Source organism: Antechinus flavipes, chromosome 3 (assembly GCF_016432865.1).
Source record: "Antechinus flavipes isolate AdamAnt ecotype Samford, QLD, Australia chromosome 3, AdamAnt_v2, whole genome shotgun sequence".
NCBI lineage: Eukaryota > Metazoa > Chordata > Mammalia > Dasyuromorphia > Dasyuridae > Antechinus > Antechinus flavipes.
In genome coordinates, this window is record NC_067400.1 from 595653322 (window position 1) to 595667033 (window position 13712).

At 34.8% G+C, this 13712-nt stretch overlaps 1 protein-coding gene across 9 annotated transcripts in view; it reads right to left on the reverse strand.

Annotated features, from left to right (window-relative positions):
- The window catches only part of KIF1B (kinesin family member 1B), a 185663-nt gene that overhangs the window by 62631 nt on the left and 109320 nt on the right, over positions 1 to 13712 (reverse strand). For 8 of the 9 annotated variants that reach the window (XM_051988592.1, XM_051988589.1, XM_051988586.1 and 5 more), the window contains 2 exons: positions 3389 to 3482; positions 407 to 555 (listed from right to left, as the gene is read on the reverse strand). In XM_051988592.1, the coding sequence (XP_051844552.1) occupies positions 407 to 555; positions 3389 to 3482 (243 nt within the window). Of the gene's footprint in view, positions 1 to 406; positions 556 to 3388; positions 3483 to 9809; positions 12931 to 13712 lie in introns of those variants that run through there. The other variant, XM_051988593.1, reaches the window with a different exon arrangement.

Genomic DNA, 13712 nt, shown 5'->3' on the forward strand with positions numbered 1-13712 from the left:
AAAATACAGATGGAATTGTACTAATGAGATTTAAAGTGAGGGAAAAGTTGCTGAAAAAAGGTCACAGGACTTAGTAATGAATCAATAATATGTGTGTATATGCACATGCATCTGTAGGAAACAGGAGGTCAATATGATAAATGGACTTCCATAAAATATTTTTTTTAGTTATTATATTCCTTTAGTACTAATCAACTCAGTTTTCTCAACTGCAATGTGAAGCAGCTAGACTAGATGACTTGTAAGGTCCTTTCTAAATTGAAAATTATTATTAAACTTAGGTAATGTATGTATTTTGTAGTAATATGCAAGTGAATCAAAAAAAAAAAGTTATTTGTGTTACAGACTGAAAGAAGGCATCTGGCATACAGCAAACATTGTTGAGTGATTTCAACACACCCCATACCTTCTTCTTCAACTCTACGCTGATAGCATTGGCTTCCTTCAGGTAAACTGCATTTCCCCAGAGCAGATCTCTTAAGGAAGTAAACTGGTGAAATTTCCATTTCCGAAATGCCCACTGTGCCAGCTCAAATTCATGTTGTGTCCAAGGGACTTGAGAGAATGAAGGGATGAGGGAGAGAAAACCAATTAAACAAATCAGAATCAGTAAGTTTAATGATGATAAAAAAACTGAAATAGTAAATTACATATTTTTCTTCTCTAAAGTTGTTTATATAAAATTCAGTAAGTTTACTAATTATTCTTTTATACTGAAGTTTTTATTTTCAAAACATATGCAAGGATAGTTTTTTCAACACTGACCCTTGAAAAACCTTGGATTCCAATTATTCACCCTCTTCCTCCTACCCCCTTCCCCAGATGGCATGTAATCCAATATATGTTAAACATGGTAAAAATATATATTAAATCCAAAAGAAGCATACATATTTATACAATTATCTTGCTGCACAAGAAAAATCAGATCAAAAAGTAAAAAAAGAAATGAGAATGAAAATAAAATTCAAAAAGAGCAAAATGCTATGATGTAATCCACTCTCAGTTCCCACAGTTCTCTCTCTGGGTGTAGATGGCTCTCTTCATCACAAGACCACTGGAAGAGGCCTGAATCATTTCATTGATGAAAAGAGCCATGTCCATCAGAATTGATGGTAGTATAATCTTATTGTTGCCGTGTACAATGATCTCCTGGTTCTGCTCACTTCACTCAGCATCAGTTCCTGTAAATCTCTCCAGGCTTCTCTGAAATCATCCTGCTGATTATTTCTTACTATTATTATTATTACTAATATTCCCTAACATTCTATATACCATAACTTATTCAGCCATTCTCCAATTGATGGGCATCCATTTAGTTTCCAGTTTCTTGCCATTACAAAAAGGGCTGCCACAAATATTTTTTCACATGTGGGACCCTTTCTTTCCTTTATGATCTCTTTAGGATACAAGCCCAGTAGAAACACTGCTGGGTCAAAGGGTATGCACAGTTTAATAACTTTTTGAGCATAGTTCCAAATTGCTCTCCAGAATAGCTGATCTGTTCAAAATTCCACCAACAATGTATCAGTGTCCCAGTTTTCCCACATCCCCTTCAACATTCATCATTATCTTTTCCATTCATCTTAGCCAATCTGAGAGGTATGTATGTAGTGGTATATCAGAGTTGTCTTAATTTGCATTTCTCTGATCAATAGTGATTTAGAACACCTTTTCATATGACTAGAAATAATTTCAATTTCTTCATCTGAAAATTGTCTGTTCATATCCTTTGACCATTCATCAACTGGAGAATGGCTTGAATTCTTATAAATTTGAGCCAATTCTCTATATATTTTAGAAATGAGGCCTTTATCAGAACCCTTGAATGTAAAAATGTTTTCCCAATTTATTGCTTCCCTTCTAATCTTGTCTGCATTAGTTTTGTTTGTACAAAACCTTTTTATTTAATATAATCAAACTTATCTATTTTGTGTTCAACTAATTATTCTTGATAGTTGTATTTACAGTCTAAATATACTAAGAATATTTAAAATAATTAAGTAAAGAACTAGTTAACTAAATATATTCCTAAGGTGCTATAAAAGAAATGTTTTTATTCTTATTCATTTGTTTCACTTGTGACCCCTTTAGGATTTTCCTGGCAGAGATACTGTAGTGGTTTGTCATTTATTTCTCTAGCTCCTTTTATAGATGAGCAAACTGAGGCAAATGAGGTTAAGTGACCCACCTAGGGTCACCCAGTTAGCAAGTGTTTCAGGCTACATTTGAACCCAAGAAGATGAGTCTTTCTGTCTCTAGGCCTAGCATGCTATGGACTGTGTCATCTAGTTACCAAACATAAAATAGCAGTTCACACCTTTTTTTTTCTTAGAATCTAATTTCACTTCTCTAAAACCCTGAAATTTCTGCACATCAGAGACAAGAGAGATAAATGCTAAATAAAGGATGAAAAGGGGTTTCAAAAGTAAAATTCCCAAAGAGACTTGATGATCACAGCCAGCTATATTTTTTCTCCACCTGGGACATCAGGCTGACCTTAGGCAAGGGGGTCTCAAAAAGCAGGGGAATCACAACTAGCAATTGTCTGAGATCCATTCAAAAAAAGGCTGAACCAGTAGCATGTTACCCTGGAAAGCACTGCGTCTGGCATCTACTTGAATTCAAGCCTTTACTCGGTCACTTGCCAGCCTGTCACCAAGGAAAAGTCATTTAAGCTCTCAACCCTGGTTTTCTCATTAGAGATTATTTGTATGTTACAGGGGTCACTGTGGGAAAAGATTTTTTATTAAACTGTAAAGGCTTATTATCTCCTCCCATCTCTAAGTAAGGGAAACTTACTTATAAGTATTATAAAACACTAAAAAAAGAAATTTAGGAAGTCATTCTAAGTGGTGACTAAAGTACATTTACCATAATGAACTTAATAGCATTCTATGTAAAGAGCACTGATGGTTTCCTAACTTCTCCTGTCATGATATGAATGAATGGTGCTAATTATGTAGAAAGGCAGTATTCAGGGACTCAAAGAAGCTGTGACTATTACCAGAATCAACTAAAAACTCCCTCAAAAAATGCAGCCTTAGTTTCCAGAAAAGAAGGTCCCTTAAATCACTACCTGGCTCAATGACATGACAAACAAAGGCAAGGATGGCCATGGAGAACACTGTGTACATCATTAGTGAAAGGCAGATCAATGGAATGGGGAATATATTGGGATGAACGAAGCCCAAATGACACCTTAAAGGTTTCCTAGTGGGAAGTCACATCTCTCTGTCTCAATTAATCCATAATCAAGAGCTGGTTCTGATGGCCTCAAAGATCCCTTCTACTCTCTAGGAGACTGTGATGGAATAATTAACCAATAACCAAAGAAAAATGAACTAGTCAAAATTTATACTCATGAGAGCTTTTGATCTAAAGAACTCACCTTCTTCCTCTTCCTCTTCCTCCTCAGTGGTTTCAGCAGTAAGTGAACGGGTCTCAACCTGCTTCTGTAGCGCCTGCAATTTACTTTCATAATCCTGAAGAAAGAGAAAGGAGATACCATGTAGGAGAGAGAGAGAGTGTGTGTATGTGTGTGTGTGTGTGGAGGGATGGGGTAGAAAAAGAAAACCAGAGAATTGGAATAGAGAAAAAGAGAAATTATAGGAGGTGTAGGGAGAACAAAGAAAAAGAGGGAGGAGTGAAAAACAGACAGACAGAGACTGGAGATGAAAGCAAAGTTCAGAGAAAAAGCTTAAGAAGTACAAAACAATAGGAAAAAACCAATACAAGGTATTCTCCTGGTGCTAACTCCAAAGAAATGTAACATAATCTCTTTCAGTTTCCTCAAAGATCTAAGGACTTCTAAAATTGGGGAAATGAAATTGGCAGTAGCAGGGGAGAGGCTGGTAGTGTGGGCAGAGGAATAGTACCCATAAAATATTAACTAATCTAAAACGGACTACAATATATTTTTTGAAGAATAAAATAACATTGGAAAAACATCACTATCACTCATTATTAAAATCATTTTAATTAAATATTTCCTCTAATGGGGAAAATAAAAGTTATAGCCATTAAGTCCTTTTATGTTTTAAGGTCAGAATGATCACCCATATGGCTTCTATCTCTAGAAGAGCATAAAATTTACAAATCTAGATTTTCACAGGAACATTTTAAGAACTAAAATAATGTATACAATTCATTTACTTATTATGAGAAAGGTTATATTATTACCCACACTGGAATAATAATAGCTAGCATTTACATTGTATTTTAAGAGTTGCAAAGTGTTTTATAATACCAATTCATTTTATCCTCACAATAACCTGGGAAGGTGGGCAGTACTACTCATCCCCATTTTACAAAAGAGAAAACTGAGGCAGACAGTTAAGTGACTGGCACCAGAATCAAACAGATAGTGAATATGTGAAGCTGGATCTGAATTTAGATATTCCAGGTCTGGGGCTCTATTTAAATAATAAATAAAAATTTGTTGAATTTGTTGAAATAAAAATTCATTTTTTGGGTGGAGCCAGAGTGAAAGAAATATTATCAAAGGCAGAGATGACATACACACACACACACACACACACACACACACACACACACTTTAAATTCCTGTCCCTCCACCTAAGTCTCAGAGCAAAGAATAGATCATTTTCTAGAATGGATGGGAAGTAATGTCCTTAATTTAAGTATGTTTCTCATAATCACCATGTAGTATATAACAAGTATAAAAACAGTCTACTGAAAAAAAAAACAAAACCTATTTGCATTAAAATAGAAGAGCTAAAATATGTATGGAGCAGAATGAGAAACAATGTGATTCGTTTATTTTGATTGTTCTCATTTCTAATATCGAGAATAGATTTTATCTAATTTCCTTTTAGAAGGGTTTTTTTTTTTCAATTTTCAGAATATTGAGGTAGTCTAAAAAAAAGTACTACTTTCTCATTAATCTAAGCACATTTTGTAAAAGCAAAAACAAGGTTAGATAAGAAAGACTCTCCTGAGAAAAAGTGCAACAATAGCATTCCAAAAGCAGCATTGCCCAGAACTTTCCTGTTTTCTAACGTTTCATAGGTGTGGTCCATTAATGGAGATTCTTTTAAAGTCCAGAGAATTTCAGGGTTGGGCTGTTGGAGTGAGGTAGGGAAGGAAGCTAGCTTTTCAGAATCAAAAACATACTCTGTTTTGAAGACCATCACTAAAAGCAGACTTCATAAACTTTCATACTAAGGCTCCCCATGACAATGGTGGACAGAAAAGGAAAGAGTTTTAAAAGGGGATGTGTGGGTTGAACACATACTACTAGTTACAAGCATTTTCTGAAGCTCATTCTTTTTTTTTTTTTTTTTTTTTTTGGGGGGGGGGAGTTAGTGAAAGTAGCAATTATCAGAAGGTAAGGTTATAACTCTACAAACAAAAAAATCATTTTATGATGATGGTGGGGAGTATGCAGCATAATACAGCAGAGAGGACAGCAGCAGCAAGAAGACCTGAATTTGGGGACTAAATAACTGATTGTGAAAAGGTTGCTTAAAATACTTTAAAGTTCAATTCCTAAAAATATAAAATGAGGATAAAACATAATCCTGCCTAACAATGCTATTGTTTGGTTCCAACATGATAATGCACATGACAGGGCTTTGTGAATGGCAAAGTGCTTTAAAACTTAAAGTGTTTTAAAATGTTGTGTGTCCTAACAATTGACATATTGGGTCCTTTGATGTTAGGATGGTGATAGCAGATATTTTCCTGTTCATTCATCAAATACAGAAAATATTTCAATAATAAGCTTGGTTGAGTTATCATAATAGCTAGGATTTTTATAGCATCTGCATGTCAGGAACTCTACTAAGCACTTTACAAATATTTCATTTGATCTTCACAACCCTGGAAGGTAGGTGCTGTATTGTTCTTATTTTGCAGATGAGAAAGGTGATAAAGTGATAAAAGTAGAGTAACATGCCCAGGGTTCCACAATTAGAAGCTGGCTTCAGACTTGAGTTATCACAGCCAAGTTTCTATAAAATATTCCAAATTGAGTTCTAGTTAAAGGGCTGTGATTACATCTATGTAGAAAATGGCCTCCATGATATTTCCACACATCTTAGCAGTGGTCTGAGGCCCAGTATAATTTACTGAAGGACCTCTGTACCAATACAAACTATCTTTGCTTTTCTAGAGAGTAAGCTCCACACAAACTCCACACATTTTTAGGTTAAGAAACATGGAAACAAATGGAAAAGTCCACAGGGTTTTTCTTTTTTATTGGAAGAAAAATTCAACACTTCCTTTTACAGTAAAATGGGAAGAAAAATTAACAAGAATTTCACATCCTAAGTAATGAGGCCATTACTTAAATGACTTTGTAAGGGCCACAACTCAGAAACGATCAGTGGTTAGAGCTGAACACTGAGCACTCCACTGTGCTACCTTAGTCTACATGTTGGCAGATCACAGACTTAAAATGCAAACAGAACTAAAATATGAAAGAAAAGCTGTCTTTAATATAAAGCAGTTTTTGTAATGATTCACAAATTTACTCTTAGTTTTTTATAAAAATCAGAAAAGTTACATTCCCTTCCTAAAATCTGTATGACATCAATGAAACCTTACCATTTGGTTTTGTTTGAAACTAATGGGAAATATAAATTGATTAGAATACTGGATCCTCATCAGAAAAATGCAAGTTCAAATTCAGACACTGATTAGTGATGTGATCGTGGATAAGTTATTTCATTGAAACCTCTTTTTCCTCATCTAAAAAATGGGGATACTGGCATCTACCTTACTGGGTTGGGATGATTAAATAATCCTCAAATGGCATATCTGTAAAGCACTTTGCAAATGGTACAATGCTATATAAATACTAGTGATGATAATAATGAGATACTATAATTTTTTTCATTTTAGATTCTTAATATGAGTCTTGGGGGTGGGAAGTGCCTGCCTGTGAATGTGAAAAAAACACAAACGTATCTTCATTTTCATTAATTTCTAACAAAGGAGGAATGTGGGCCACAAACATTCTAAAAAGGAATCCTCAGACTCTGCCAGACTGCAAAGGGGATTGATAACACAAAAAAGGTTAAAAATCTCCCATCTAAAATGAAAAATAGATATCACAGAATATATATTTTAAAGTATGATATAATTATCCAGTAGCTGTTTTGGTTCACAAAGAAAGATCCTAGACCATATTCTCAAGCTGGCTCAGATGAACAACCTCAGAATGAATGCTTTATAAAAGTATAGTTCTAAATGTATTACATATCTGTGCCTTCTGAGTAATTGGAGAAGTTGAGAAATAAAATTAGATGGGAAACTACCTTACCTTGTCGAAAAATCGACAAACCAAAGAACAGAACAGGTTCTTTCTGATTGAATCCCACTGAGTAGTACTTATCTTGCCATTTTTTAAAGAAAAAAACACCGCCTATTGACTGGCAGTTCTCAGCAACAGGAAATTGAGTTAGCCTGGTTTTCTAAGGGAGAGTGGAAAATGAAGTGTGAAATAATCTCTAGGCTTTATGGATGAAATGTGGGGAGGTTAAACTGGCCCACCTGCTATAATATAATTTAATATAATATAATCGTATTCATTTATAGTGGCAGGTTGTAATCAATAGGTTGAAAAATCCAAAATTGAAACAAATTCCTACCAAAGCAGAAAATGTTATTTAAAAATACAGCTGAAATATAAGAAAACAAAGCTAAGCAAAGAGATTTTATCCCATCAAGTTCAGTTTCCACTGGCATGAGCACTCGAAAACAAAACAGCCCTAAACTATGAATGAAAAAATGAGAGCTTCATCCTTTTTGTTCATGGGAAAAATCCTTCTTAACCACAATATTCTATAGAGAAGGTGCTCAGTCATTTTTAATTAAGAATACCTTTAAGATAGACTTTTGCTAGAAAGAAAAGCTAAGATCAATTGATTTAGTGAATTAATTTTGCACTGGAATACGGGATTCCATCTTTAATTCCAAATGTCCTGAAAATGGAGTCTCTCCCTTCCCCCCCAAGTTAGACCACACAAGGCCATACTTTTATTTCACTCTCCCCTCGTGGCAAAATGAGGATTAGGTAGCCATTCTAAGAGACATATAATTTACTGAAGGACCTCTGTACCAATACAAACTATCTTTGCTTTTCTAGAGAGTAAGTTTTTGCACTCCAGACATTTTTAGGTTAAGAAACATGGAAACAAATGGAAAAGTCCACAGGGTTTTTCTTTTTTATTGGAAGAAAAATTCAACACTTCCTTTTACAGTAAAATGGGAAGAAAAATTAACAAGAATTTCACATCCTAAAATGGTTCAAGACAAATATGTAAAGCAAATTTTATTATCTATAAGGGATGACAACATTAAATACATATTACCAAAATTATAATCAAAAGGCCCTCATTTTATCAGGCAAATTCCCTAGTTTGCATCGCTCCTAAGAAAGTTTCTTCATTAAGAGAGATGAGGACAGAAGAAACCTCTTTGTCCTGTCTTGAATGTGATTCATTAAGGCAACTGAACAAATGACAAGTAACAGACCTCAACATTCCATCACAGGGAGTTTGCACTGCATCACTTCCTGATAAGAGGAAGCTTCAACAGGCCCCAAGTGTGAAAATTTCAGCATTATCACCCTTATCAAAAATATGAACAGTATGGTCACTTCAAGCCACTTCAATGTAATAAACAAATTCTAAGAGGCTACACTATTAAGGACAAGTAAGTATTAAAAGCATTTAAAGGAAAAAACACTTTGGTTGATAATTAGGTTCAAAAATATTGTTAATGATGTTTCTTCCATTTTTCTCTCTTAGTGATACATTTTGGTTTGGTTTGTGAAGTTATATTAGTTAGTAGGACTCCCATAGATTCCCATTATTATCTTAACCACCATCTAGTTCCAAACTTAAGGATTGTAGTTGTGTCCAGTCACCATTATAACAGTATATAAAGTTCTGATTATCTTTTTTTATTCCTCCAATATTTAGATTTAGAATTAAGATTAATATAACATTTAAGATGCTATTCAAATAATAAAACTGAGTTAAATGGAGAGTATCACATTTCAAAGTGTGAGGTGGATTAATAATTTCATCCAGAAATTCATTAGGTTTTTTAATTAACAAAGATATCTCTTCTGAAATGAGTTCCTAGAGGGCATAAATGCTATCAGCCCCAACTGCCAATTTTTGTGCACTAAAGAGCTACTTTAGAATTTTGAAGGTTTTTTTTAACCAAGAAAGTAAGTAAAAAATAATTTCAGTGTGAATATAACTATATAACCAAATGTGACAGACACACATGAAATTCTTTGGAATACCATTGTGCATACTATGATCTATAACTATAAAAGCAAATAGACTTTTTTTCATTTTAACAATTTACCAAGTTATTTCCACCATCTACAAGAGAAAGGTAGCACAGACATAGGTTAAATATGCTACCATATATAAAATCATATAACTATTCAATTGGAAGTTGAGAGCAAAAAAGAATATTTTCTAGAGTTGAGGCTTGAGTAATTATTTTTCAAATTCTAAAAAAAATATATATATATATATATATATATATATATATATATATATATATATATTTTGCAGAAGTAGAAGAGTGAGAACATGTAAAAGGACAGGTTGGTTTCAATCGCCTAAGAAAATAATGATAAGGGACAAAGACAGCCTATACCAAATGCACTGAAGTGACCTGAGGTAGTCTACCAAGTACATTCATGTGATGCATGATAGGAGATTGTCATTTTAATTGAATGTATTACTGTGATTCTTCCCATGTTCAATTAACAACAAAAAGTTTAAGAATAGGATTGGGTTCAAACACTGAAGGCAAATGTGTTCCCCAAAGATTCTGATTTTTATTTTTGAAGGTAAAAATCAAAGAGCTAATATGAAGCAAATTAATGTTTTAGCATATTAAGAAAGCATCTTCTCAGAAGCAAAGAAACAAATCCCACAATAGTAATGTGTTTCAATAATGCCTAAGTACACACACACACACCAAAAACACACACACACACACATAATACCCCTCCCCAAAATAAACCCCTCACACAATTATAATCCTTAAAATTTCCTTAAACGTTACCTGCTCTATAATTTTCCCCTTCATCTAAGAAGGTTCAAGATTAAGTATTTGTCTTTACTTTTGTAGTTTTGTAAAATTTGAAAAATTAACTTTATAAGTATCTCTGGTTCTCCATATTGTTTCTAAGGTTAGACTGTGAGAAGGCACAAAGAATTGGGAAGGAAGTCAAAAAGAAAACTAATCTCTGCTTCCCATCAAAAATAGTTTCATTTGCCATCATAATTTCCAAAGAGTGAAATAATCTGAAGCTAGAATACACTAATCACGAGGTATCTATATGAACACGAATTTTTACCATCTTTCTCTTCTCAATAAGACTTGTTAAAAAAACATAAAACTTGTAGGTCTCCCTGCCTCCCCCCCAGCCAATTTTTAACTAAAAGAATGCCTTCTCTTTCAAGCCCAAATCAAATTTACTTTTCTTATTTCATTATCTGGTCAATGAAAGCAGTGCCATTTTCTTACCCCATACTACCCCAACCCCTATCGTTTTACAAACAATACTATCCAAAGACTAGATTGCTTCCTTGATACTTTGTTACTTTAGGTTTAAGTTGAAGCAAGAGCGCAAATTTTATTAAACATTGGGTTAAGATTCAAGCTGCAAACAATATACATATTCCCAATTACTGTGCCATCTGATACAAGTTTCAATGTCATGGCAAATTTCACAAAAGTAATGACATTAACAGAAGTAGGAGGGAGAAAAATAGCCTTTTTTTTTTTTAAAACTCATTCTACAAAACAATTGACTCAGGTCTTCCCTGCAAACCATGGAAGAAAAAGAGTAGCTCTGTGGAAGATATAAACCCAAAGCTCTATAATACTTCCATGTCAATCAAAATCAAGTTTTGGTTTGTGGATAATTAAATCCAATTTGGGGAAGGGGAATGGAAGTTGGACAGATATCTAAAATTGTGATCATGTAGTTGCATAACATTTTATCAATTTCTAAAAGTTAAGAAACCTGACATTCAACACTGGACAAATATTTCCTTTTTAACTATCTGCATAAATTTAAATGGCAGTTTAACTTTTAAAAAATAACACTAGATCAAAACAGAAAAGTTCCTGTTATTAAATCTAGTATTCTGGCAACACACAAAGGCACACACACAAACAACACTCTGAAAAATCAAGGAATCTGAAGTCCTTCCAGAATTCCAGAAAATGTCCCATCAATGGTATATAATCAAAAAGGAATATATTCAAACTCCAGTGTTTTATGTATGGTATAAGATTAAGAATTAGTTCATCTCTGTTGGAATACAACTTCAAAATCACAACAGGAATCCTATGTGGCCACAATATACAAAAGTCAACCCATTTCAAGTGTTTTTCAATCATAGGTCAACATTTCCATTCCCATCTTTCTCCCAACAAAATTTCAAGCTTGTTCAAGTTGAGTTACACTGTGGTTTCTCGACCAGTTTTGAGATTAGGTGCTGAGAACTGTCTTCTCATTCGAGGTGGTGTCACAAACTGGTTATAGTGGTTGGGTCGGTCAGTCTGCTTCTGATAGAAACTGGATATATTGCCTTCCATTTGGCCTCCAGTGTTGTAATTACAATAAGGCTGGCGGTGCTGATGAATATGGCGCTTCTGCTGGAAAGTTTGTAGATCAGGGTTCTGGTGCCCATTGAAGGACTGTAATGACTCTGATGAAGAGGACTGAGCACGTACATTTTTCTGCTGACCATTATTGAGGGAATTACTTCTCCACCGTAACTGAGGAGGTGGTTGTTGCTGATGATTACTAAGTTGCTGCTTGCTAACTTGTATGGAATCTTGGCTTCGATTGCCTTGATGACCCCACATGAACTGGGGGTCTTTAGATGTTGCTCTACTGATTTTTTCTTGGCTCTCTTCACTTCCCTTTCTTTCCTCTTCCTCCTTTGGAATTTTTAACTCTATAACCTCATCTTCTGTTATAATAATATGTGTTCCCGGACTCCAAGAGTTTCTATGTTTGGGATTGCTCTTAAATGGGAATCTAGGTTTTCTGTTCTCTGGAGGGATAAATCTATGTGGTACATTCTGTCTGCGAAGCTGCTTAGTTATCTCCTGCTGTTGCAAGTTCTTAAACCGAATTTGCTCCTGCCTCATCCACCGAAGACGCCCACGCCTAAAGGCTGGATCCCCATCCATCAACTGTGAAACACGCTCTTCTTTCCCAGGCTCCTCACTGTCTGACTTGTTAGTAACACCAACACAGCTTGGGTCTTTAATTCTATAGTTTCCTTGAGCTTTCTGCTCTTGGGATCCAATCAGTGGCAAAACCTTTTCCATTTTTAACATTTTATTTCTCAATACCTTGATTTCTTCATCTTTCATATTGTTTTGTTTTTTTACTTCTTGTAAAATATCCTCCAGCTTATCTATGTGTACTTTGAGGTCATCTACATCAGTGACTCCTTTTCCATTGGCCATTACATCCTCAATTCGCTCATCTCCAACACCAACTGTATCCCAGACATCTCTGGCCACTGCCCTCCAAGAATCCCGCTCATTGGGGTCTTTCTTCCCATACATAGCACAAAGTTCTTTCATTTTAACGATGGCTAAGGCCTCAATCTCCTGCCGGCTATGTCTGAAATCATTGAGGGCAACCTCATAGCAGATTTCTTTTACAGCCTGAATCTTGAGGTCTGAGATGGTAACCCATTTGGAATCTTTGCTGAGGCGCCTTCTTTGGGGAATCTGGTACATTTTGATTGGTTCTCGTTTCTTTCCGCTGCTGGGGAGTCCACATTTTTTAACAATGGTTTGTAACTTGCTGGGAGGTAGCTTTTCTCTCAGTGAAGTGATCAGCCTCCAGCTCTCTTCACAGGACCTCTTGTCTGAATCGTCCCCGCTATCAGAATCTGCATCCTTTGGAAAAACAAAATCAAAAAATGGCCCCCAAATAACCAAAATTAAAATGGAAAAAGGAAAATCAAATTGAAGAAAAAAAATCAAGCAAAAAAAAAAAAAAAAACTTAACCAAACTTAAAAAATAAACCAAGTATGTAAAAACTTTTAAGGGCTCAATATTAAGATACTAAAAAGTCATTGGCCCCTAGCTTCATTTTCTTAAATGATGATAGCTCTACTTGAAAAATTTTCATGATGCCTGGTAAAATGAATATTATAAATATTTCAATCATTTTCGGTCACCCCCAAACTATAAGAATATAAAATGTTGTTTAAAAAACCAAAAAGCTGCACCCCAGACATGCTTTAAAACCATGCAAACACTCCCCAACATTTGCCTTGGTTATTGCTGCTGCGTCTTCCAGAAACTCTTTCCCCCATGAGCGAGCACAGGTGTCATACAGAGATGTGACGAGTAGCCAGATTAACATTGGTTAGTAATGCTGTAGTATGCTGAGGCATATTTTTTTGGTTGTTGTTTAGAGTTGGCTTTACTAAAAAGAGAGGAGCCCTAGAAAAAAGTTAGAAGATAAGAAAGTAGAAACTAAGCAGTCAACAGGGATGGTGTTAAAAGTGCGTAGAGTGCCCCTCTACAGAATTCAGTGTGAAAGTTTATCCACCACAGAAGTTTACTACAAGATAAATAAAAAGACAACTACAAAACTATTCTTTCCAAGAATATGCAGCTTTCTCATGTCATTCATTATGTGTGCATCCAGTTCACATACAAAAATAAAATT